Raw genomic sequence first — 27,911 nt, 5'->3', positions numbered from 1 at the left:
AACTAAATTCAAAAGCAGTGGAGCGAGTGCGTGGCACATTGTAGAAAATACCTTTTATTCCATTTTATCTGATGAAATACAAAAGTGAAAACAGAGAAAATATCTCATTCCCATTTATTGATATCATCATTATAAATATCATTACCATTATCATTGTTATTAAGTAAATCAATTCAGCTATGTTGTGATTTATTCCTGTAAGACAAAATGAACATTAAGCACCATCAGAATCAATAGTTCATATAAATAGCATTGTTTGTCATTCTGCGCCAACCAATGGGGGAAAGAAAACATCAAGGTGTTTCAGAACAAAGGGAAATGTCTCAAACTCGTCAGACCGTCTCTTAACGGCAATACCAATCCAACACACACACCCTGATTTATACTTTGTTGCATGCCAGTGTCTCGCAAGGAAAACAGCCAATCTACAAGCTCATCTGCTATTTTGGGTGTGAGACATGATGCGCTACCAGGCATAAATCAGGCTTATAAATCAGGTAAACTGCGTTTCATTTCCGTCATTGTCACAGCATGCCTCTGTCCAGCAGGACTCCAAATGACAATGTACAACAACACATAAGGTCAATATAACTTTACCAAGAGAACAACAATAACAATAACCATAGTTATAATAACAATAATAATTATTCATAGCATTGATAATAACAAAACAAAAAGAAACGGTTGGACATTATTGTTTGAGACTGTACCGCAGGTAATAAAACATTTGTATAAGCAGCCCTGTCTTTCTTGGTCGATTGATAACGAATGCAACGGAGTTGTGTAAACAAAAAAAAAGAAAAGAAATCTTCGATTTGTGAGCTCTTTATTCCCCTATCAACTGACTGTTTACACTGACTGAAAAACTGCTCTCCCTCCAAGACTGAAATATCTAAGATGCAGTTATGTAGTTGCACAGATATCAGGGTGGAAAAATACCTTTTAGAAAATATACCATATTTGGTACCACAGAGGTCATCTTCATTATTTGACACGTCCTAAGCTGAGGTGGAGGGTTTTGGAGGTGCATTTCGATCACCGTTGACTGCTGACTGTGGACAAATTCACTCTGCCCTAGCCTGAAAAGTACTCGCCATGGGAAGTTCCACCATCAATACTTAAAACAAGAGGCATTTGGTAAATGTACCCCCTGTCTGTGCCTGTGTGCCAACACTGTATGTAAGCGGCGTGTATTATATTCAACCCCATCCAGTACTCCACAAAGGTCAGGAATATTGCTTGAACGCAGGACCACTGTCCCAAGTACCTGTGAGAATTAAGTGAACACTTATAAGGAAATAGGGGATGGGAAACCTCTTAGTGGTAAAAGGGAGAAGGAGATATTGGAGATTTCCATAGCTAAGGTACAGAGCCAATCTCCTATTGAGACAATGGGGTTTCAGAGCAAAAAGCCCATCTGGAAACAATCAATTTCAGCAAGAAAGCTATATTGAGACAGTGGACTTTATAGCGAAAAACCCCTCATAGGACATAATAATGTTCAGAGCAAATCTGTTACTCGTGGCAGAGAAAACAAAAATGAAACTTTATGGGAATGAAAATACATGTCAGGCAGCAGTTCAGCTGGAGTCGTCAAGTTAAGATAAGATTTTTTAGTTTCTTTTTAAATCTAGGGGGGGGGGGGGGGAGAGAGCAGAGGAGGGACGGACCAAAGACAAGATTCCTAACAGATGGGGTGTCGAGTCGTCTCGTCGACGCTGACAATTATTTCCTGTCTGCACGTGAGCGGGGTCTGTCTCTAATCTCAGAACAACGGAGCAATTACATGTAACATGTTAACATACAAAATACACATTTCCTGATTCCGCTTTTTTTAGTCCAACTTTCCCTTCTGTGGCATAATATAAACCACACCATGCCCTTGATTCGTCAAACATCCTGCTTCCATTCCCCCCGGTGCTTCTCTCTCGCTTTTTACTGGTTGTCAGATGTAGGCTCTTTTTTTCCCCAAACCACACCCTCCTCCACCTTCATTCCATCCCCTCCCTCCCCAGGCTTCCATCCACTTCATCCAGTGGCCTTTCTTGGCTGTCTTGTGTCTCTTTCTTGCTTTCTTTCTGTCCGTCTATTGGCAAGTTCTGTCAGTCCCCCTGTGCCCATTTTGTCTCTACACCTTGTCCAGCAGAGATCTCTGGCAGTAGAGCAGGCGCCGAGGCGTGCCGTACTTTCGGAAGAACAACAGGGCTCCCAGGGTGACCACCACGAGCACCAGCAGCAGCAGGGGGATCACCACGGCCGCCGGGCCCGCGCCGCCCTCCGACTCGTCGACCTCGATGATGATCACCTCCTCCTCGCGGCCCCTCTTGGGCTCCTCGCTGTCGCAGCCCATCCAGTCGCTGAGCACCGACTTGGGGTAGCCGGCCTCCACCTTCATGTACTGGTTGTTGAACTTCCAGTACTTGTTGGCTTTGTAGAAGTAGGTGTAGGCTGGGAGGGAACGACAAGAGACGGTGTTGATTATGTCAGATTCTAAAAATGTCTTCTATACGTCCTGACAGTTTTCTGAAAAAGCTATGTTTCTATGTCAGTCGTTCTTCGATTTTTCCAAAAATAGCAGAGCTACAAGCTCGTAGCGCGCCTGAGCTTGTAGATCTGCTATTTTTCAATAGCTAAACCTAACATAATGCCAACACCAAAAGAATCGTAAAAATGTGGCACACATCTTTGAATATATATTCTTTCAGAGCGAACGTTTTGTTTTATTTCGACGTCAGGCCTAAATGGGTTAATTTCTGCAACCACGTAACGGCTTCACGATTGACATTGATTTAAAACCCCTAAGCAGTGGAAATCTGTTGGGAACTCACTGCTGGGTTTAAAGCCCAAACCACACCAATGGGTTGCCATGCAACTCCTTGCAACCAGACGGCTGCGAGTATACTCATGCAGACACATGTAGACGCATGCAACCATTAAATTTAACCAATTGAATCACTTGGCGTCGACACGCGCCACCATGCGCTGACGGTGCACCAGGACATAGATAGCGCACCGCTGGGACGAACACTAAAACTGTGTCGTTGCGTCTGGAAACTGGACCCATTGGTGTTGTTTTGGGCTTTAGACAAACAGGCATATTAATAATCTGTTGGAAGACGAAGAAGAACACTCACATCCATCTTCACTCATGATGGCCGCTTTGATGTTGTCCGGTGCACCGTTCCACATGCTTATGGGCTTGGGATAGTCTTTGTCCACCGTACGAGTCTTCTCGTTGAAACGGAAGTACCTGCAAGTACCAAAAAGAAGGAGCTTTATCGACAAAAGCAAAGCATTTGAGGGGAAATACGGGAGAGTACCTATGTTCCCCAGGTTCTATGTTCCCCACCATGCAAAAAAGGTTCTTTGTTCCCCACTTAGAATAAACCTAAACCAAAAACCAGCCTAACCTAGTAATTTTAGTAATTCTAGTGAGACTAAAAGTATTTTAGCAACTTAGTCTTATTTACTATATATATATATAGCAAATTCTGATTTAAGCTCAGTCTTTGAACAATCCATTGAACTTTAGACCTGCCTAGGCTACTTAAACTATCTAGTCTTAGCAAACTAAAATTAACACTGGCATAAAATAAACTAAAACATAATTGCTCAGACTCAAACTCAGACTTATACATACAATTGTATAGTACAAAACACTGAAGTCCTTAAACCAGAAACCTAACCTGGGGAACATAGAACCTGGGGAACATAGGGATGACCCCGGAAATACATTATTCAGGTGTGTTGTCACGAAAAGAATGTGCGTGGGCAGTGTGTGGGCATAATGTTCCAGGGTGGATGAAGTTGTTCAATTTGAGATGGACTAAAGGATACAAAGTAAAGAATGTGACTCTTAAGACATTGGATGGGGGACTATATTTACAGTAGATAAGCATGGAAAGAAATACGACAAGCTGAGGCTAGGATAACTATAGTCGCCAATAAACAAAAGAGAGATACCATCAGCATGCATTGCAACAGGAATGCAAACCTCTCATGAGCCATCTGAACATCTCATCAACCATCTGCTACCCTTCTTTGAGACAAACATACGGATACGGGTAACTGGGGCATGGCCAACTCCACCATTGACTTGGAGGTGCACACAACTGGTATCAGCATTGCGTCTGTGAGACGGCTCATATACACTGGCATATTCTTCGGTTCTAGCCCATGATTATGGTATTAAGTATTGTAGTTCAGGGACCTGCATCCTGCAACAACCACTACTATGTAATAGAAAATGAAGACGAGGAATATTTATTTTCAAGCTCTGAAAAAGAGCCAAATCCATGCAAGAAGGAACTTTGTTTGCACCTCCAACCAACTCACATGCATTTGATTTCCTTGCCCTGTTTGCACATAGGGGTGCCCACACTTTTTTGACTTGAGAACTACTTTTAAAATGACCAGTTCAACAAGATCTACACACTCAAACAAATTATTATCTCACTGCTTTACCCGAGGGGGCTTTGGAATAGCAGTGCTAGACTTGGAATGTGAAATAGTGGGGTGGGGTGGGGAGGGGGGAGGGGGTCGCGAGACATGGCCAAAGCATTTCCGGGGGTCCCCAGCCAAAAACGTTAAGAAACCCTGGTCTATCTGCACAGCCTTTGCGGTCTACTGGTAGATCACGGTCTACCTTTTTGGCACCCCTACACAGATATTTACGAAAAATGTATCACCTGTAAATCTTATTTAGCAAGAATCAGCCTAAACTGCACGAAACAGGATCAGACAGGTGAATACAATACAAGAGGGGGGAAAAACACTTTGTTCCAAGTCTAGTTTACCTGGACCAAGTTGGCGATAGCTTTGTATAAGGTTTGTGAACTCAAGTTTTGGTTAAAGTAGTACCAGAGCCTGAATTATAAAGGAGTGTCTCATGGATTTGACGATGGACTCACTTGTTGCCTCTAAAGAAGTAGGTCTGTCCTGTAGGGGTATAGAAGAGAGCGGCGTCCATCTTGTCCTTTGGTACACCTGTGCCCAGTTCCCTCAGGGTCTTGGGAGAATCCTTCTCTATGCTTGACTCAGTGAATGCCCAATACTTGTCACCTGGAGAGAGGAGAACAAGGGCAGCATTCGATAGTGGAAAGAGAGATGGAGAGGAGAAGAAATCAGAGAGAGGACCAGATGTTAATAGTAACATGCTACAGTACTTCCATCTCTTGCCAGCAATGACGTAATGATCCTAAATCTGGTTCCAATAGTACTCCCTACCCTTGAAGAAGATAAACTTTCCATCGTCCCTCTCATAGGCTGCATTGATGTTGGAAGGCAGGCCTCTCCAGAAGTGACCAATGGGCATGGGGTATCCTGGGAGAACCTTGTTGTTGCGTACGCGCCATAGCCACTTGTCCTGTTAAAAACCAACACGCACGTACGCATGCACGCGCCCACACACACAAGCGCACACACACACACACACACACACACACACACACACACACACACAGTGATAATCTGTCAGTTTTCAATAAGTCAGCTTTTGAAATAATTCCTAACATACTATATTAGCAAAAACCTCATCACAATTTATTCCAGAATGTAATGCCTACGCCCCCAGCCAGTGTAAAATACCCGGTAAGCTGGGGCCTCGAGTGGCTTATTGCTTTTCTAAAACGGGGGGGAAAAAAGATCTCTCATTTAAAACGTTGCTGTATTCTTCATTTTGTTGTTACAGTGGACCGTGTGTGTGGACTGTGGAGATCATATCGCTTTATACCTTGAAGACAAACATCTCCCCTCTGAGGATAGCGATGGTGTCGTAGTGTCCCTCGCAGATGTCCGGGCCATGGTCGGGCCTGTCCGGGACCGAGGGCTTGGTGGGCCGCGGGGGAGGTGGAGGGGCTCCCGACTTTGTGCCTGAGGATGGAGACATTGAGGGCAGTGTTGTTTTTGGCAGCAAATTTCTATTTTAGTTTTAGTCATAGTCTCTTGAATAGTTTCCATTTAGTTTTAGTCACCCGGAATGTTTTAGTGTTAGTCTAGTTTTAGTCGACTAAATCAGCGGTTCCCAAAGTGCGGTCCGCGGACCCCTAGGGGTACGCGACGCATAGCCAGGGGGTACCCAAGCCCCCTCAAAAAAAAAGTGTCTCCCCAGTGCTTGCCCAGTGTCCCCCAGTGTCCCCCCAGTGTCTCCAATAGCAATACAAGAGCAATAACACAAATTAATCTTAATTTATTAATCTTATTAATAATTTATTGAATCAAATTAATTAATTAATCAAAATGTTCGACGCAAGAAGGCCCCCCTGCGGCCTACGCCCAACACCATGCCAAAGCTTTTTCCTGCAGGAAACACTGCTTGTGGTTGTAAATATATTGTTATCTGTGTTGCGAGGATGAGGGGGTACCTGGAAAAATATCTACCCCAAAAGGGGTACCTGGTCCAAAAAAGTTTGGGAACCCCTGGACTAAATGCCATAAGATTTTAGTCGACTAAATCTACAGTTGATTTAGTCGACTAAAATGTATTTTGGTGGGCCTTGATGCCATCGTAATGACTGTTTTTACACTTGCTGAAAATCTACAAGCTCACAACGCGTCGCTTGTAGATCGGCTATTTTCAGCATGCAACCAAGTGTAAAATTACTCATACTGGATCTCTTCTCCACTAGACCCTTCCTAGCGAAATTGTCAATATATTTAGTCTTAGTTTAGTTTTTGTTTTTGTCAGTGGAAAAAGGTAGTTGACGAACATTCTTCGTCTTAGTTTTAGTCGACAAAAACAACACTGATTGAGGGAAGGGACAGGATGAGACACACACGAGACACATTTCTCATAACTCAAGAACCACAAGGCGTATTTCAAAAGGCGTCGCTGCTATGCCGAGTTTGTCAGTTTGTCATGTTTGTTTGGGATAATAAAACAACAACACTGTGTGTGTATTCAGTACAATGAAAGTAACGTGAAAAAAAATACGCATGTGAGACTCCCGCTGTTGGGGGAGTTTGTTGGGGGAGTTTGTTACGGCTTCAATATCCGAATGGCATTCCAGAGGCTTAGCCACGACGGGACACGCCACTGTTTTGCCGTGGTGAAGGGACGCGCCCCGCAGACATTCAGAGTTTGTTGTTCGACCATAATAACATTCTATATACAATCATCTCGGAGAATGACCCACCGTAGATGGCCTGGATGCCTCTACGGTCGTCCTCTGGGAGCTGGAAGTTTTCGGTGTCCATCCACTGGTAGAAAGGAGCCATGATGGCCGAGGGGTTGTTGGAGTGCTCCAGACCCAAGGCGTGGCCCAGTTCGTGCACAGCGACGAGGAACACGTCATTACCTAAAAGAAAGAGAGAGCCAGAAAGAAATACAGATAGACATGGAGACAAGTCAGAGACGTGCAGGAGGAAATTGCAGCGCATTAGAGGCAACCTGAACCTGCAAACCGATGTCTAGACACATCGCACGGGCTAACGGTATGATTACAACAATTACAGACTTCAAACCAACGCAGTGAAAACTCACACGCCTTTGCCTCTTCTTTATACCTGTCATCTGAGAGCCCTTAATACTTTCATACCCCCCCCTGACACTCCCCCGTCTGTCCGCTTTTTCTTACCCCCCTGGTCAACCGCTCCAGTGGTCCAGGGCTCGGCGAGGTCAAAGTGCGTGTCGCCCCCTATGCCGTTGCCAGGGAAGTACGCGTGGGCCAGGAAACCGCCCTCGCCGTCGAACGGCGTGCTGTCTCCATGGAAGCCCTCGGCGAAGGAGAGCATGATGTCGGCGAACTTGTCCACGTCGTCCCGGATGTGGCCGTAGGGTATCTCTCTGAAGGTGAGGGGAACCATGACCTCCCACGCCTTGAAGGCCTTGCGGATGGCCTCGAACGTGCCGCGCTCGCCGACCTTGGGCGTGTAGTTCTGTATGCTGTATGTATGCAGAGAGCGGAGAGAATTAGAATCATGTAGAGAGCCAAGGAGGCAAAGGATATAACGTTTTGACCAGATAGTGTGTCGACCACATAATTGCAAAGTTCGATTGCGGCTGGTTTGCATGTCTTTCCCCCTCCCTTCCCTTCCTCTCCTCCTGCAGACCCATTTATATACTTTTGTCTTATGACAGTGTTGTGGACCAAGAATAGCCGACAAGCTCACAGAGCTTATAGCTTTGACGGCGTGGCACACCATCATACGACACAGCGTAAATTAGGCATATCTTCCCTCTAAATAAAGCGTGTGCTGCTTAAAAAAGGGGAGAAAGAAATGGTATTCAAGTACAAGTGTCATTATCTAAAGCTTGGAATCCATGCATTCAAGGGGTTTTACGGTGTGGCACCTTAGGGGAAGAACCATCTAGAAGAGCATTTGTCCGTGTGCTGTGTAGGCTATGTACAGTACTGTGTACATGTCCACCCGATGTTTATGTGTGGACACTGGCGAGGAAGTCATTTCCTGACATTTTTTCCAAATCTGTCAACATCAAGCACGAGTTGTTTTGACCGGACCCACGGTCCCTCCAGGCTAAGGCCCTCTGGCTAGTATGTACTGTATGTATGTCCACAGCTCCCTATTTGGGCAAGACTGACATAACTCCATGATGTTGTTCATGAACAGCCCACATAGTAACTTTCTATCCATCCATACTAGCTACCAGATTGCACAGGAAAGGTTTGCTGTTATTGGACCGCGTCTTGTTTTGCATGTTCAGATAAAAAGGGATGATTTACTTATAGTTCCGATTCATTTGAGCAAATCATAATGGCGTTGATGTACTGAGGGTGTGTGTTCTGACCTGAAGGTGACCTCGCTCTTGTCCCACTTCAGACCCTGGATGGCGTAACGTTTCCTCCTCAGATTGCTCTTCAGCTCCGCGCCAAACTTATCCGGCACGCCACACCGCGGCCGACTCATCGCCCTGGAAGCAGCAAAAAAAGACACTTTAGTATAATGCCCATTCTGACCTGAGATCAGATTTATACGAGGTTTCCACTGGACGCACACTGGTCTGATTAACCCATTCTGACCTGAGATCAGATTAAAAAAATGTCAGTCGTTCTTGGATTTTTCAAAAATAGCAGACCTACAAGCTCGTAGCACGCCACTCGGTGGCGCGCTATGAGCTTGTAGATCTGCTATTTTTCAATAGCTAAAGCATAACATGATGCTAACACCAAAATGGGTTCCCGTTCAGAATGGGTTAAGCTTTTTGGCGTTTTTTTACTATTTTGAAAAACAAATATCCGATCTTTTAAACGTTCGTTTTTTGAGCGGTGCAACCACTCCAAGGAACAGCAATGTCCATGTCCTGTGTGTCGTCCACCTATGTATGTGACGTTAATGAGCACGAGTGTGACTATTAGTACCAGTAGGGGCGCTGTTTTTTAATAGTAAAACAAAAAAAACCTAAAAAGGAAGCGGTGTGTGTTCTCAAAGGTCCAAAATGTAGGGTTATTGTCTTTGGCTGGTCTTAATTTAACTTCACTCAGTCAAAGCTTTACATACCTCACTAGTGAGATTTTTTCTGCTTCACCCACTGGACAAAGAAGCATGGGCTTTATACTCACTCTATTGTGTTGGCGTCTACGGAACCCGTGACCGTGAGGCCATAAAACCTCTGCATAGCTGATATCGCCGCCGTAATGGACTGGGGAGAGCGGATGGCCTGGGCACGAACATCGCCAGGAGACAGGTAGCCAAATTTCTGTAGCCATGTCTGGATAAAGGAGAGACAAGAGAGAGAAGGATATAGAAAGATCAGACCTTTTCATGTAGAGAGAATGGGGGGGGGGGGGAGTTAGAAAAGCCATTTGATGCCATGATCATCCAGTCTGTGCTTTTACTTTATTTGTTTATTTGGACAGGGCAATGCATATTAATGGACGTAAATACACCAGATATAGCGCAGTTGCTCATTTTCATCCGCAGTCCTCACAGGAAACACAAAACAGACAGTTAAACAGTGGAATACATTTACATGACATTACATAGGGAAACACAGCATAAAAAAGAAATACACCTAAAATAATCATAGATTGGTTGCAGCTTTGGTTTTCAAGCAACCATTTTTTCAGGCCGGCATGAGGCCCGGCCGGGCCGGCACACCTATATTTCTTCTGCACCAGAAAAAATAATCTAACTATACAGACTACAGATTACATTATGTAAACAAAAACACTTCCACAGCAGTGCAGCGTTTCCTGCTATCGTTTGACCGGGGCTGGTTTTTGTTTACGCTCCCAAGAGGTTCACTGACACTGAATCAAAACAAAATTGGTTTCAGGCGAGTGTGTTTTCCTGTGACATATCCCTGTTTCCCAAACAATGGGTTGGGACCCTTGTTTTGGTCGTGAACCAATTTTTATTGGGTCACGAGTAAATACACCCCTTTTTTAGTTTCCTACATAAACATTTCATGAAGTTTAACCCATTTAGGCCTGAACTCAAAAAAAAAAAAAAAAACCTTCTACATCCTCCAGTTTTCTGAAATCAATATTTTCACAATTTTTCAAAAAATAGCAGACCTACAAGCTCGTAGCGCGCCACTCGGTGAGCTTGTAGATCTGCTATTTTTCAATAGCTAAATTATAACATAATGTTTAAAACACTAAAAGGGTTCAACAAACATTTCACGTATTTCATCGACACGTTGTGATCTTGTAGATCTGCTATTTTCACTAGTTTCAAGTATAGTTTGGCTTCCGGGCAAATGCAATTTCTCTTTTGGGTCTTTCTTGAGCTAGTAAAGATGTTTGGGAACCACTGATATAAATGCTGCTCATACCCAAACTTATCTTCACACGGCAGTTGAGACCGGTATGACACTCACACTTCCACGTTGAACAGTAGGCCATAATATTATCTAAAGATAATCACAGGGTAAAAATCACACACGTGTGATCTGAGTGGTGCAACTCCCCTCTCCCCCTGCCTCTCTCTCTCTCTCTCTCTCTCTCTGTAATTAGCAGACAACAGTGCAACACTATCTCTCTCTCTCTGTTTCTGGCACAACAGCGCCACTTTTCCCCCTACTGGTACTCTAAACATTGGGACATAGTCACATAGTCCCATAGGGACATTGCTGTTCCTTGGAGTGGTTGTTGCACCACTCAAAAATATACTGCTCATACATGTAAACATTGCTGTAAATTACACTGTATACCTGTAGTATAATTATGAATTGCACAAGCATGTAGGCTACATGACATGAACTATTTGTCATGGCCACCCGTCGCGGTTGAACTTGGAGTTCGCCCCTCCTGACTATTTGATTTTCCAAAGTAACCTCCTCCAAATCAACAGAGGTATAATAGCGGCATTTTCTACCATCAAACATGAAACTACTAGACAGTAGTCCAAGCATTTACGCAAGTCAACAACCAGACAATACGATATTTTAATCACCCTACTACAAATAATGTAAGCAATTATTGCATATTGGATCTGTAGCATCACACCTTTTGTCATAATGACCTCAGACCAAATACTGTACATAAAAGATATGCAAACAATTCCCAACAGTACAACTAAAATAACAAAAACCATATTGGTGGAACCTGCTACATCTAATTGTGATTAGGTCCAGCTGCTATTCAGACAGCTCTTTATGGAGGACTTGCAGTTAATAATAGAGCAAATCACAATCTAAGATTTGTCCCAAAAGAAGTTGCAAAAGTAAAAATTGTGAATTATAAACATTTTGGATCAAGTTGGGTACCATTAACATCCCATATAAGGCAAATATTTATCATTTTAATTATGCTTTAAGTAGCATTTGACGTGTCAAACTAGGGGTTATTCATGATTCTGAATTCATTGCGAGCATTAGTTTTGCACGAAAAACACTCATTGGGTCCTCCTTGGGTCAGCACATAAGGGGAAGTGGCTATGGCCGATTAAAAACAAAACCTTGAATTATTACTATTGCAATTTTCTTTTGGGTCACGCCCCTTTTTAGTTTAGATTGACTGGCCTATAAGGCACTGTTCTAGGCAACTAAACAGACACACCCATTTCTTTAGTCAGGTGAAACCTGACTAATGAAAGCTCATGAAATGTAGACGACCTAGTCATAGTCACCATCTAGTCATACTGAATGTCTGGTCCTGTCCTGATTGGCTGCCACACACACTGCCTAAGCCAATGGGAGTGTAGTATGATTGCCTGCTTCCTAAGCTATGCCACACCCAAGGGGCCAGTGAGGCGCTCCAACGTTGAAGCACTGGGCCCTAGTCGTAAGAGGAGGAACTGCAGGCAGACCCGTGGATTCATGGCGAGGAAACCCCGTGCAGCTGGGCTTTAACATTGAGCGCTCGGTTGCACTTCCGCATTGGACCCAAGGACTGTCTAAAGAGGACGGGACGCGAAGACCGTAAGGGCGCCGCCATGTTGCTCACATGGTGCTCCATGGAAGGAAAGAAACATGCGCAATGGGCTATATGCAGCCAACACTTCCTCGTTCAGCTTCCTTGGTCTCAACTGTGCATGTTTCTTTCCTTCCATGGAGCACCATGTGAGCAACATGGCGGCGCCCTTACGGTCTTCGCGTCCCGTCCTCTTTAGACAGTCCTTGATTGGACCACCAAAATGTGGTGGTCCAATGCGGAAGTAGACGTTTTGAGACGGTCCTTCCGGGTGCTTCAAAACACCACTGAGCAACTTCCACTGACATGAATAGCGGAGGGGACGGAGCTTCACGCCAGATCAGTTTCTATCCTTCTTTATACTCTAATTGCCACACGCACTGTGAAAGCGCTGCATATCATTTCCGCACCGCAGCGAGCAAGCTTTACCACCGCAGCCTCGAAGCGAAAAGAGCTGCTAATGTTATGAGCTGGACAGCAGGAAAGCCACAGCAAAACACCGAACCACGCACAGAACGTCGGAAACAAACGCAAACAACGGTGCGAGGTTGTGAGACACACAAACATACACGTTACTAACGGTCATATTCACACCAGAAAGCTTTACTGCGATTAAAACAAATCCTGCTGCACATTGTCGGAAAGTGCGCTTCGTTTGGCAGGTGTGAAGCCTCATTCGAGTCCTATCAAAGAATCACATTCTACTTCGCCAAAAGACCGGCGGTTTCGCTTCGCTTCCAATCGCACCTAACTCACTGATTCACTGCAGGTGTGAACACACACACACACAGTACGCGAGAAAGAGAAGAGAGAGACTTCCAGTACCCAAAAGACTGCATCCTGCATTAGTGACGTTACTGTAATTTTACGTCCTAAACTATTACTCAAAGTATAATTTTTTTTTTTTTTTTGCGGCTTACGCCTTTTATTGATGTTTGAAGGGACAGACAGTAGGCTGACAGGAAACGGGAGAGAGATGGGGGGATGACATGCAGTAAAGGCCGTGTCGGGTCCGGGAGTCGAACCCGCGGCACACTGCGACTGGATTACCAGTCCGGTGCCCAGACCGTTACGCTACGGCCTGGGCCTCAAAGTATAATTTTAACACCATAGATTTCACTGTGTATTTTTATGAATTTAACACATTGATAAAGTTCCCTGCTGCGTTTCCAATTTCTGCGGATGACAGCGCAGTGTGAAGGCAAACGCAGCAAATGAAATATGCAGGAATGATGCAAGTTCTCTGCCCATTTGCATCGAGTCTATCAATCTAGTCTATTGAATTAGAGGTGAGAATGCGACCTAAAATAATAATCATACTAATATGGGGGGAGAACACAACGGAGACAAGAACACAACGGAGACAGCGCTTCTTTCACCTGACAAATATCACTATGTGATCATTTCTTGTTATACACTGACTGACCTTGTAGTCTTTGAACTTTAGTTAAAAGAGAAAGATGTTGGACGATGATGCACCATAAAAGCTTTGCCTCGATTTAGTACCAATTAAAGGGATATTTCAATTTAAAAGAAAAACTTTTGGTCATTTTATCGTCTACTCAGGCTTATGTAACACCCCAGACAGTTTTCAAGTTGCTCGATTCAGTATCTATAGTCTATACAAACCCATTGTAACTTCAAACTCCATTTAAACCATAATAGATTAATCAAAAACACTGGTCTTTTTTTCTGGTGACTGATACAGCCCTCCTAATACGTGAGGGGCCGTGTCTTTTTTACTGTTTTCATTTATTTATTATAATTGTTTTGGAAAATGTGGAGGACTGCTGCTGACTGAGGAGACTAAAGAATAAAAAGATATATAAAAAAAAAAAATGAAAACAGTAAATGAAAAAACACAGCCCCCTCACATATTAGAAAGACAATATCAGTCACCAGAAAACAGGTCAGGTGTTTTGGATGAATGGTTAAAATAGAGTTTGAAGTTACAATGGGTTTGTATAGGAAGTGGGCGGGGCAGCTAAAATGAATGTCAAATATTTAAATACGGAATCGAGCAACTTAAAAACTGTCTGACAAGCAGACGATAAAATGACCAAAAGGTTTTTTTAAAGTGAAATATCCTTTTAAGTCTAATCATCCCTGGATACTTACAGGAATTTATAACATAGCCTACTGTGCATTCATCCATCAATAAAACATGATGATACAGTGTCCAAAGCTATCATGGTAGAGGTTTTATGGACGATATGCATCATTGTCTTTCTCTTTTACCCTCTGCCCTTATCTTTTACGTCCTGCTCATTACATGTCGTACCGTGATACATTGCGAGCTTGTAGTTTGCCTATTTCAGGCAAGTGTTTCCCCCTCTCCTCTGGAAGCAACAACTTAGTGACCAACTGAGAAGTGTTAGTTAATGGTTCACCATACTGTTGAGTCAACAGAAGGAGGGGCTAGGCCACTTGTGTGAACCTGTGTGTTTGTCAGGAATCAGGATGCGAGAATGTGGGAGTATGACAGTTTACTGACAGTACAGTGCTTGTTTAAACATGTCTCTCTGACTCGGCGTGTGACGGAGAGAGAATATGGTCAAAAGAAACAAAGACAAATATGTTTGCGTGCGTGCATTTGTGGGAGCTCAGCATTTTGTGCTTGCACAACCAATGCCAAATTTGACTGAACAACGAAACCGAAATAATTTGGATACGCAGAAGCATATTAATTCCCGAGCTGGATCCCTGAATGGGCATGTCAGGCCTTGGCCCTGGGGGCCCAAAAGTCCCTCTAGAATATTGGGCTAAACTGATACTCACTGTTCCCCAGAGCCCATTTTATGAAGTAGGCAAGTAACTGGAGACCCCCCAAAGCAATAAAAGACTACAAAGGCTCATTCAAATCGAGATAGTCAGAAGTGACTTCTTGTTTCCCCAACACCCTCAACAATTGCCTCTGCACACAAAAATGCCTCTGCTTGCCCAGAGTTGTTCCGCCCAGGGCCCCTGGTCAATACTGTATAATTGGTTGTTGTGGCATATGGCCAACTCATTCTCACATGGAGCACCTGTTCCATGATGGGACTTCCCATCGCATCGCATGTTGATGAGGATGATGATTTACGGTATGCAATATGCAACTTATCGCTATGCGACTTCGACGGTGCGAGTCGGCAGAAGCATACTTCGGTATGAAGCATACTTTGGTTTTAAATGTTTCATAGCTTGACACATCAACCTATTGGGCTACAGTATACTGAAAGGGGAACCCGTGGTCAGATGTTATTGCACCAACTCGTCACGTATACGACCTGAGAGCGAGAATATGTTGTGGACGGCAGCAGGTCCCTACAGGTCACTCAGGCTACCTTGCCTCATCATTTTCTAATGTTAAGATCCTATAGTACCTGATAGTTGAAGACCCACTGTCCCTTTTGTACGGTACAGGGTGAGAAGGTCCTTTATGTGTTTTGTGTTATTCCATAAGCCGTAACTATTGGCAGCTTTAACAACTTTCTCCATGCCAATGTCTACCGCCATGCTAAGCGCTACAGCCTAAAATACTGTATCTCATTAATGGACATATATTTCATTTATTTTCAAATGCGTGGATTAAGTTTAGGTGGCTGGGTTTCATCCTTTGATGAATGAGAACCCTTTTAGGGTTTCTGGAACTTGAAATGGGCTATACTGTATTTTTTGTCACAAACCTTTTCATAGCCAAAATATCCAGTATATACAGTGTATACTGTATAGGCCTTCTTAATAAGTTGATACATTTAAATTGATATGTTATTGTAATAATGCATATGAATTCAATACCCTGAGCAAACATTAATGCATACATACAGTACATGCCTATTGCTGTACACCGGTGTGAATATTGAGTCAGCAATGTATTGCAAGCTACAGAACGGGAAGAAATATGATTGAGTGCAGGAGTGGACGGGAAACAACACAAGCAAGCAAAAGAAAAAACGACAAAAAGGGCCACTCACTAACACACATTATTCCCACTCTGCTCATTATTCTGCTGTCGTCCATAATCATGTTCCAAATGTTCTATTCTATATGTCATTTAAAAATGAAGGTCTATTGAATTATCACAACTGTGGCAACGTTAATTTCACAATAAGCACCACACAATCATCTGGGCTTCTTGTAGCTTGAGGCAAAGAACATGTTAAAGGGTAAGACCACTTTTTTAGAGGTTTGGGTTGTTTTCGTACCTTATTATGGGCAAACTATTACATTTGCCCATAATAGTTATTTCTCTCCGTTGTGTTGTTTTTAGCAATTTAAGAAATAAAAAATAGGGTCCATTGACTTCCATTGTAGCGGGGAAACAGATCTCAAAGTCACTCTTTTAGCACATAAACACACAACAAAAGCTGATTCTGACAGTTTATGACATCAGGAAAACTCATGCGGTTTTATTTTTAATAAAAAATGTCAACTTTGTCTTGTTTTGACTAATTTGTGTAGAAAGAAGATCCGGTAGGTATGCCTACGCCGACCGAATCACTGCTGTTCGATCTGACCAAACAGGGGGAGGGGAGTTGCACCACTCAGTTATTTCTTAAATTGCTAATAAACAACACAACGGAGCAAAATAACTCATGGTATGGAATATTCTGCCCATAATAAGGTAAGAAAACAACCCAAACCTCTCAAAAAGTGGTCTTACCCTTTAAGGTTACTCTTTGCTTGGCCGCTGGTGATGAGCGAGCACAGAACATTTGTGGTCAGTCTTCATTGGTACAGAGACATAGGTGGGAAACTGGTGTTTACATCCAATCCAAATGGGTTCAGGTGAAGTGAATAATGAATATGATGGAATTATTTTATTCCTGTGATGATATGAGAGGGGGTCACCGCACGTTGTGTGAGTCTCTGTGTGTGTGTGTGTGAGTGAGTGACTTGACTTGGTTGTGGGGTCATAAGGAGAGATGAGAGAGAAGCTGAATGCTGAATGCTCTGGATTAAGAGCGTCTGCTAAATGCCTAAATTGTAAACCAGTAAAACATGGGCAGTCCCCGCTGGAGTGGATTCATCATTTTAGTCAGTCACGGAGACCCAGAACTCTGTCTATATATTGCTGTCATCTTAGTCCTACAACTACAACCTATCTCAAACCCTCACCCTAAACCTAACCTCCCACGGGGCAGCACACCTAAACCTAACCTTAACCCATGTCTAACCAATGACTAGTCTAAACTAAGTATGCACCCCCTGTCATCTCAATAGCCAACTGTACAACTTTAAACAACATCAAGCCTTACTGATTACTGAATGTTCAATTTTGATCTCAATCTCTCGCTCGCACTTTGTAATACTAGAGAAGTCAAGCAGGGAACCTCGAGTTCAAACCTGCGGTCTTCCATGTCAACCAAAGCCATCCGAAGCTGATCTTTCCTTTTGAAATGGTAGAACTAGCCCGGATTCTCCACTGCCTCGTGCTGGTTGACCTTAAGATGGACTGTCGGAAACAGACGCAGCAATTTACTTTTGCTTGGAGAGCTGCCCTTACATCTGCATTCAAGGTGGAAACACATATTTTTCCCCCACTATCCGCCTGATGGAGTTATGCTTTCTGTGCAGACGCAAGCCCTACATGAATGTGTTTCCATATTTGTGTATGCAGAGTATCCGCGAACCATACTCAGACACTGGGTGTCTCCATTTCCCCTCTTTTATTTAAACCACAAATTAAGTCAGTGGAATTACCCAGAATTCCTGCGTACATTACAATCCTTTAAACCTCAGAGATGTCAGTCTTTTTCCTGGGTTTTCATTCTCCTTTTTTTGAAGGAATGGAGCGTATGAAAGAGAAAAGGGGGAGATGGAACGCTAGTAACTGTGTACAGTAATATCAGGTGATATGATATAGTACCTGCAGGGAGGCTGAGAGCACTGTATACACTGTACAGTAATAGTACTAATACTATACCTGAGTACACACTACACGCAGCCACTATCCAGTAACACATGGTCATAGTACCTGTCCTGGGTACACACAGCCACTGTAGAGCAATGGCCAGAGTATACCTGGGTAGGTACTAGGTACACACAGTCACTGTACAGTAATGGCCATCGTACCTGGGGGTACACATGAGCTGCACACATGAGCTGTGTAGAGGCGGAGAAAGAAGCTCATTTATGCAGCGAGTTGACCTGTAATCCAATCCTGCTTTCTCCTTCTCTACTAACACTTCACTGGCCACATTTGCTCATCTACTTCATTTTACTGGTCTCCTGGCTGCCTCTGTCTGCACAGTTAAATCAGCCATGTCAATTTAACCCATTTTGGGGCGGGAACCCCTTTAGGTGTTAGCATTATGTTATGCTTTAGCTATTGAAAAATAGCAGATCTACAAGCTCATACGAGCTTGTAGGTCTGCTATTTTTGAAAAATTGAAGAACGACTGACACAGAAACATAGCTTTTTCAGAAAACTGTCAGGATCTATAAGACGTTTTCAGAATCTGATCTCAGGTCAAAATGGGATAACTGAGAATGTAAAAATGTACCAGATCCATATCTAAGTGGATTTTTATTACTTTTACTCTACGTCTCTCTGTGTCTACCTGTCTCTCTCCTTCTCTCCCTCCTCTGCCTGTTCTTGTTCCCACCACCCCTCCTTCCCTTCCCTTCCCATCCATCCCCCCCCCCCCCCCCCCCCCCGTCTGACTGCAGCCTTGTGTGCGCTTCGCTGTGGCTCCGCTGCGGTGACGCGTCTGCCTCTATAAAAACACTCTCCGCTCCGCTGGATGAAAAGTTTCCCCTCCTCTGCCGTCAGGCCCCCCTCGCTTTTCCCTACCAAGTTATCCCTCCCCCCGGCGCCACCGTTCGGACGCCAGGTATCCCGACATGCACTGCTCCCCCCTGGCTGGAACCCCCCGGCAGGCAGCCACAGTCAAAGGTTCTATTTATCCTGTCTTGTACATGGCCGGTATTGTTGGCCTCGGTGTAGCTAGGTAGCTTAGCTGCAGAGCTCTGTGTGGTCAACGCCGGACTGGCTGGACCCACGAGACTGCTGCTGTTTTTAGTAAACAGACCCCTGGGTCTGTGCAGTGTGTGTGGACCGACGTGTGGTCCCATGGTATAATGCACAGACGTACAGACGGGGCCAGCGTCATGCAAATGAAGTTCAGTCAGTGAAGTTGTGCAATCTGCACGTGGGTACTCTGTATGTATGTTGCAGAGGATCAGGATGATCACTTATTCAAATTCACTAAGACACATCACTTTGCAGCAAGACACGCCCTGTAAATTAGGCTTATACTACTGTACCTTCCTCTAGTCTAAAGTTTACATTAGACTCTAAACTTTAGAGGGCTACAATCATTGTTATCGTATTTCAGGGACTAACAACTATGCTCCCTCAAAGGGTTGGGATTGGGGTTAGTGTCAAGGTTGAGGTAAAAATGGGCTGAGGGAATATAATATATGCCTGATGAACCAGGTACGTAGGCTATATACGCTGACGCTCCCCTATTAAACTGGGAAGGGAGAACAATTTCATACATAATAAAATAGCTGTGTGCAGTGCACTGCCAATTCCAATATGCTACTGAATATGATGTCTCCATTGTCAACAGAAGCATACATCTATATACGTCAGGACAGCGGAGAGGGATGCACATTGTTTCTCAATACTGATTAATTTCATATTTACAACAGCTACCAGTAGATTAAAGGTTTGTTAACAGCAATCGGGAGTGTCCATACAGAGACATTATTTGAACTATAGTCCCTGCTGTCAAAGGACATGTTGGTTCCTCCTGTACGCTATAAACACATAATTCTATTGCAGTTTCAGCTACAATTTACAATTTACAATTTGGCATTTAGCAGACGCTCTTAATCCAGAGCGACTTACAATCGCTGTGTCGACTTACAATCGCTGTGTCAGCTACAGTATGAACTAGACAAAGTGCCAATCGGCACAGGTCTCCACCAGGGCAGGTCAGGTTGTGGCCTCATGGTGGCGCTATAACAGGCTGTTGAGGAAGATTTGGGCCGGAGGTTCGTGTTGGAGGGATGCAGGTACAATGTTTTTCCATGTGTGCATACATAAGTTGTATACAGTGTATACAGTGTATGCAGTTATAGCTAAAAACAGGAATTGGCCTGTTATAGCGCCACCGTGAGGCTGATTTTGAGGAATAAATTGTGGCATGTCGTCCTCGGCCTAGTGAAAATGTGCGTGTATAATTTAACGGAAATTGCACACTGTGTTTGTGATTTGTGGGCTTTTTTCGAAATGGACGAATCGTGTGAGCTTTGGAAGCCAATCTTAGCCAATCAGGATGGAAGATGGGAAATGGTGCCGCTCCGTGTTGATCACATGACTATGGAGATAGTGTATAGCGATTTGTGTGAAATTTGGAGAAAATCTGAAGGAGTAATAATAGAAAATGTGTTTTACATATGTCGGCCTCCTGGTGGCGCTATAAAGAGCAGATGTGAAAAATTCCAGGCAAAGGTTTTTCCTTGGCCTCTAGGGAGTTGGCATACAAAGTTATCCACAGATCCGTGCAGTTAGAGGTAAAAACACTTTCCAGGCCAGTTATAGCGCCACCTTGAGGCTGAGTTGAAATTGTTCATGTGGCATTTCGTCCTCGGCCTAGTGGGAATGTGGGTGCACAATTTCACGGAAATCACGCGATGTGTTCATGATTTGCAGCATTTTGTTTGAAACTGAGCACTCCTGTGAAATTTGGAAGCCAATCTTAACCAATCAGGATGGAGTCTGAGAAATGTGAAAGACCGGTTTCGTTGAATGGCTCTAGAGAGACTGTGTACCAATTTGCGTGATGTTTGGACAAAATCTGTAGGTGTACTGTGCAAAAACTTGTTTTGCACAAAGCGGCCTCCTGGTGGCGCTATAACAGGCCGTTGTGGAAAGTTTGGGGCAGAGGTTCATCGTTGGCATCCAGGGAGTGTGTGTGCAAAATTTGGCATCGACCGGGTTAACGGTGGCCGAGATTAGCTGCTCACGGACGGACACACACACACACACACACACACACACACACACGGACGGACGGACGGACGGACACAGTGCAAAACATACTCTCCCCACATGCCTTCGGCCTGGTGGAGACAATAAACAAAATAAGAATGTTGTGCTGATGATTCATTTTGTGGAACAGAGGGACTATCCATGCAGGTGACGAATATTGTAAAACCAGTGCCTCTCAGAAATGGGATGAGTGATCTAAAAAACAAAAAAACAAACAAACGTGTGTCAATAGGAAATATTTCAGCCCTCTAATTGGCTGTCGGTCGACTCTGACTGTCACTGCTCATTTCATTTGCATGAAATTGAACTTTTCTTAACTTTTTGTTGCCTAGATAAGGAAAGGAAAGGAAAGGTACTATGTTTACCCAGGGTAACTGGACTAAGCTCAAGAACTTGTTTACAGCCAGGCCCTGCTCATAACCTTTCATGGTAGAGGTTCAATGCCTTGTCCAAGGGCACTTCAGCGGTGGTAATTTTAACGTGCCGGTCCGGGGATACGAACTAGCGACCTTAAGATATCAAGACCGCTCCGCAAACCGTTCGGCCACCGCTGGCCACCGCTTGCTGTCCTGTCACCAAGCAACCTGCCATGCCATGGCAGATTGTCTGTCGCTGTAGCCCACGTGACCATTGGAAATTCCAGCTGTTTGTCGCTTGACACTTGTTGTCCTTTGTCAGTCACTTTGTGTGAACACAGGCCATGGTTATACAAAGATGTTACATTGTACCGTGCCATGTCAAAGGGAAAACCAGATGCTGTCATTGTTTACATGTGTACTGTCTGGTCAGTCTCTCGTGACAATGAGCTAGACACAAATATACTATAAAAAAAAAACCACAATCCGCTGGTTCCTGTTACTGTTACGCACAATAAAAACTTCCCAGTCCAATAATACCCACTGTGGTGAGAAGAGAAGGATGACATTATTTCCAGAGTAAATAACTCAGTGGAACAGCATGCTGTTTAAGGTGACTAGTGTGTCCATAGTGTTTGCTGATGGTAGTTTTGCGCATCTATTCACAAATAAATTAAGTGTATAATAATCGCTTGGCGAAGAACGGACCAGTCATTCCCATCGAGTGGCGCGGTTGTACGGAAATTCAGCAAATTCTAAATGAGGCCTTAGTAAACAAAATATCACATTTGTGTGAAGTGAGAGGCGCTCTCATCATCATACATCATCACATTCCGGCCAATCACAATTGCCGTCCTCACTTTTTATCCTCAATTCCATGGTACACACAGACCCAGAAAGCTGGCTATAGATTGCTGTGGCTTTCTGAGCACATTCCGTGCTCAGAATCATCGCTATGGGGTACACACATTGCTCAGCCAATCAAATCATTGCTACGGGGTACACACAAACAGAGCCATAGAGTAAGACGACAGTGAGGGGGCAGAAAACAGCCCGGTCACGTGGTTCACTGTCACTCTAAAGCCTATACTCTAATCATGCATTCCGTAAACTTCAGTGCAGTTCAGGCCTTTGTCACTATTCGCCAATAGAAGTCTATGTAGAAGAGCCGCCATTGGACTGGCCCCATGAAGTGAACGGAGTTGTCGTAACTCTGTCTTACTCTCTGGCTCTGCACACAAACACACAAAGCTGGGCATAGGAGCGGCTAGCACCCCTAAAAAAATACTGTTTTCAGAATGACCATATCCAGCAATGTTGCCAAGTGTCAAACAAAGGAGAGGATGGACATATTGTATATGCTTTCAAGCAGGCTGCTGGAACAATCCACAGCATTCTAATAGTGAATCTGGATTTCTTTATGCAAAGAAACAAACTGGATGTGTTTTTTTCCCGCATCTTAAAACACTCGCAAATAATCAAAGACTCTGGGAAGAAAAAGAGCAGATAGGAACTTAAGAAGTCAAGGACAGGAGAATGGATAAAGGATTCCAAGCATGGAGAGCAAAGAGAGGTAAAGCCATTAGAAGGTGGAGAAGTGGTAAAAGAGAGGGGATAGAACTTAGAAGCATGACTGAATTTAAATTTGAGAGAGACAGACCGACTCAGTTTTTCCCTTTGGCTTGTGCCAACGGAAAAAACAGAGAATCCTGGTCATGAGTGACTGAATCTCACATTGCCTTCGTTTCTTTGACCCAGTTAGACTTCAGGCCCATGCACAATAACTTCGATCAACACAGGCACGATAACGATCGATCAACAGGTTCAGCGACTATGCAATCGCTGCACTGTATTTTTACTGGCCTTGCTTAGGTAAAAAATACCCAAACTATTTGCAGCTTGATATTTTCAGGGTCTTGCAGTAATGTATTTAGAGTGGCAATTGGCCCCTGCAGCAGACAGTGAAAAATATCCTGTGTGGTGTCACTGCCACTGGTGTGACATGCAGTGTACTGTACTTGAGGTGCACACTAACTACTGTAAGTAAACATGTATTTCGCTGCAGCATTACAGGGCCATGCATGTTGAGATGTGTGTCACGCACGCCATTAAATATATGTTATTAATCATTTCTGTATATTTGAAATTGGTGGCCATAATCAATGAGGGCTGTAGTTACAGACAGTATGACTTGGCTGCATTTACACTTTATATAATACACAATAGGCACTTCACAATCAATCATTGTCATTCCACCACAGTCAAAATAATATGTTTGTGACCGTGGTGATATTTTCAGTATGCATGGTCAGGGTCTTAAGCACAGATTTGGGATCAGTTTAGTTCTATTGGCTTTCTTTCTTTCTTTTCTTAATTCAAATTCAAACAAAAGAGGGCGACTTAGAGGTCTGCATAGTCGAGCCATGTGGCTCAATGCCTTGACGTTTAAGCACCACATTGCACCATACTGTATGTCAAATACTTAGCTAGAAATCTAATACATTAAGTTTCATGGCCTTGTGGTTTGATGATGATACGGACAGTCACATACTGTACATACACAGTACACACACTGATTAACCAGCCCTATGTAGTTTGTCAAACCAAAGTCAATATACATATCCCATGTCATGGTGTGACATGCATGCTATAATGATGACCAAAATAAGGCTGCCAGGTTGAAAATTTTGAAAGTGGTTACAAATTAATTACAAATCGCGTTGCGGCTCAACTAACACGGTGTGAGACCAGACATACTGAGCTTGTTGGTCAGAGTGGCCTTAAGAATGCAAACAACCCCTCTATAGTCAAGACGCTAGGCGGAAACATCTCCTCTTTGTTGACCTCTGTGGAGTATAGATAAGCATTCTATCTGTGGTGTCTGTCCTCTGAAGTCCACCGGTTTCCCATTAAGGTTGAGTCCAGCTGATTGCTTCAAAGTGACAGCTTGTAATCAACAGAGCAGCATGCGTCGGAGCTGCACAAAGATGTTCAGCACACTTTGATGCTTCAACCACAACCATTCCTGTCAAGATATGCTGAAGTGAATCCATATGGGGTTTGCCTCAATGTGTGACCCTACCCTGCACTGTGATCACGAGACACGAGACTCCAGATGTGCAACTCTTTCTAGGGAAAAATATTAACTTTTGAAGCCTGATTTATACCTTTGTCATAAGCTCACAACAACGCACTCGCATCACAAATGTAACTCGTCGTTAGCTTATAGATCTGCCCGTCGCCGTCACACGACAAAGTTTAAATTAGGCATTAGCCAGATCCTGTCTCAGACCCACTTGTTTTCATTGTTGCCCACTTCCTTCACAACCAGCCATTTTGTAGACTATGCAAAAATTGTGAGTCAAAACAGATGTTGGACATTGGAAATGTAAACTGTTGCAGTTACTAGTTTGTCTTAAAAGGCATACTTTTTTGTATAATTTGAAACGTATTTATGCCCCCATTAGTAGGGCTTGTCTACTGAATTACCAACAGCTTAATTGGTCTTATGCTGTCAACGTGACTTTTTAGATTTTATTTTATTTATGCTTTCACAAACCAATTTAAACCAGAGAGAGGAGAGATATGCAAGACAAGATGGGGATTGAAATTGAACCTGGGTCCTCACTCACTTACAAGGACAAGAAGCATATGATCTGTCTGAGCCACCAGGCACCTGACATTTTGTAACACCGTGGATACAATATAAACCACGTCATTTCTTAATTTCAGTTCCTCATTCTGGATACCGCTTCCTCATTTCTCAAAACGGAACACTACGTCTCGAGTCTTTAGCTGGAGGATCTGAGCCCTAATAATACATTTACATCACTCAGTTGCACAGATTCTATCTGTCTCCCTCCCATCCACTCCCATGTCTGTGCTGAGACTGCTCGCTCACACACTTTCCCCGGGAAGCCGCCGTTCTTTTACAGTTTAGTCTACTTTTCCCACAGACACACAAGCAAACCATGGCGTTGATCATAGGTTTCACATATAACGCTCAGGTGATGTAATCCAGAACCTGTAATTATTGCTAATGCCCTCACTGCGTCGTGGCTGGCCGCTACGTCTGCGGCCTGTTATGTCAGCACTGTTTAGTATGGGCTCACTTGTCCACAAGTGTGTACATAATGACATGAGCCCTCGACTTTACAATCTGATCACCTGCAGGGCAGGTACTGTATGTCATACTCTGCTTCAGCATGTGAACATACAGCCTTTTTGCAGTTGCGTTCTATAGCTGCATATACAGTACTGTTATAACATAGTAGTGAAAATGATGCTGTACATTTTTTTTGCCACGGCATCAACACAGCTGCATATTTTCTTTTTTTGCATTTTGTTTACAGCCATCCATCACCCTGCAAGTCTTTTCCTTAGAGAGGCCTGCCTCTGTGGCCTCTAAAGTTGTCTACCTCCCCCCTCCCCTCCCCTTTCTCTCTCTCTATCTCTCTCTCTCGGTTCTGAGTTGAGTGATAGACCATGTCTGGCCTGACTCAGGCGCCAGCTGTTTGTGGTCACTGACTAAGGTCCCTCATGCATCCTGTCTAACATGCACTATGCAGTGCTTCCCAAACTTTTTATCTCGAGACCCAAAAGAGAAATCAGACGTTTTGCCCGGGGACCCCCAAAACTAGTGAAAATAGCCGATCTACAAGCTCACAGTCACAACATGTTTCTTCAGTGAACACAGAGGACTTTTTTTTCACAGAGGACAATAAGCTCCCTTGGTCAATTCTGTAGCAACTAGTTATCAGAGACACATCCTTAAAAAAAAACACCTTTCAACTGGAGTCAACACCATTACAGTGCAACTGAACGTGCCCTGGCCTATAACACTGCCTTAACAGTATAGATTAACATCGGACACCCATCATTTGTCCACGCCACGGTCATTATGACCATCAGTTAAATCTGATGTTATCGACTGGAATGTATGGATTTTTTTTTATCACCGACAGAACAATGGTGAACATTAAAATAGGGTATGCAGACTGGCTGACACACCTAATCATTTTGCACGGACACTAATGGTAAACATGTTGTTTAGGTAGAGGCTAGATGGTAGTAGGTAGTTTAGTGTCTCCAAGCCTGAGCTTCACAGACTGTGTCTGTTGCTGTGGCCCACTAGTCTACCAGATGGGGCCTTCATGTCCAGTTTGCTGCATGCAGCTTCGTCCCTCCTCTATACCCAGTTTACTGTCTGCAGCAGATGAAAACCATTAGCTATTCCCTCTAAACCCCACCACCCCCCATTTTCTCAGAACAAAGCAGCTCAGCTGAGTTTTCAAAACTTTGCGCTGCCCCCCACTCCCTCTTTGCTCCCCAGGCCAAAAGGTTTACAATCATTGCATTTCTCTGTGGCTTCAGAAGGCTACCATCTCATGTTACAGGCAGTTTGTGGTCTTGTTTCATTTCTTGATGCTGTTGAAAAACAGAAGGTTATGACAGACGTATATGGCCTATAACATAACACAATATTAACAATAACACCAGTCCAGTTAGCAGATCATGAGACTCAGACTTCCTGTAAAGGAATATAAGTTTTATAATCCAATTCAAGAAGAAAATAATGCATATTATCTAAAACAGTTCATCATCATCATCATCACACATGTCTTTGCTTATCCAACATTCCGTAGGCTATATTTCTAGACGTCGATTGTAGGCTATACATCACCTAGTCCTATAGCGACCTCAAACAGTTATAACTTAACCATTTGACTAATCAGTGATCACATTCCGTTTTAGAGATACATACCTCGGCTTTTAATACGTCTTCGGTTATTGCAGAAGTAATCCCAAAGTAGAGACTGCACGCCAGCGTGAGCAACTGGGCCACCTTCTCAAGCCGGGGCAGCATTGTGATGATATATCTGCAATTTATCCAAAACTAATACTCTGTGGTCCTTAAGGTCCTTATGGGGACACCATCGGTTGAAAACCAGATGTTTGGCCTTATTCCGTGTATAGTTAGTATTTACGGAATATATGCCAAAAACCTGTGCTGCTCATGGACACCTTTTGCGCACAGGTCAGTTTTGGTCGCAAAAAAAATCCTTTGGAGAAGTTACTTCAATCAGTAGGCAGTAGGCTACCAACGTCGCAAAATCCAAATAAACGTCCCCGATGTCAAAACGTCATAGTTGTGTTTCCTTTGTCTCCGTTCAAGTACTTGTCTTCAACTTCTTTACTCTGTTGATAGAGAAATCTGAATCTGGAGCATGTGGACGTGGTCAGAGAGAGAGAGAG

General features: G+C 43.7%; 1 protein-coding gene across 1 annotated transcript; it reads right to left on the bottom strand.

The window, feature by feature from the left end:
* Positions 1–27: 27 nt before the first annotated feature.
* mmp14a (matrix metallopeptidase 14a (membrane-inserted)) lies at positions 28–27,911 on the bottom strand. Its single transcript, XM_083789275.1, has 10 exons — positions 27,421–27,911; positions 9,519–9,667; positions 8,747–8,869; positions 7,575–7,882; positions 7,134–7,295; positions 5,732–5,871; positions 5,227–5,365; positions 4,911–5,061; positions 3,135–3,250; positions 28–2,448 (listed from the first exon to the last, which is right to left on the bottom strand). Exons 1-10 carry the CDS (start codon positions 27,520–27,522, stop codon positions 2,129–2,131), a joined length of 1,710 nt encoding a protein of 569 aa, XP_083645401.1. The 5' UTR covers positions 27,523–27,911; the 3' UTR covers positions 28–2,128.

Source organism: Protomyctophum parallelum, assembly GCF_964188405.1.
Source record: "Protomyctophum parallelum genome assembly, chromosome: 18".
Lineage (NCBI taxonomy): Eukaryota > Metazoa > Chordata > Actinopteri > Myctophiformes > Myctophidae > Protomyctophum > Protomyctophum parallelum.
The sequence above is the reverse complement of the archived record's forward strand: the minus strand, read 5'-3'. Positions and strand labels throughout refer to the sequence as shown.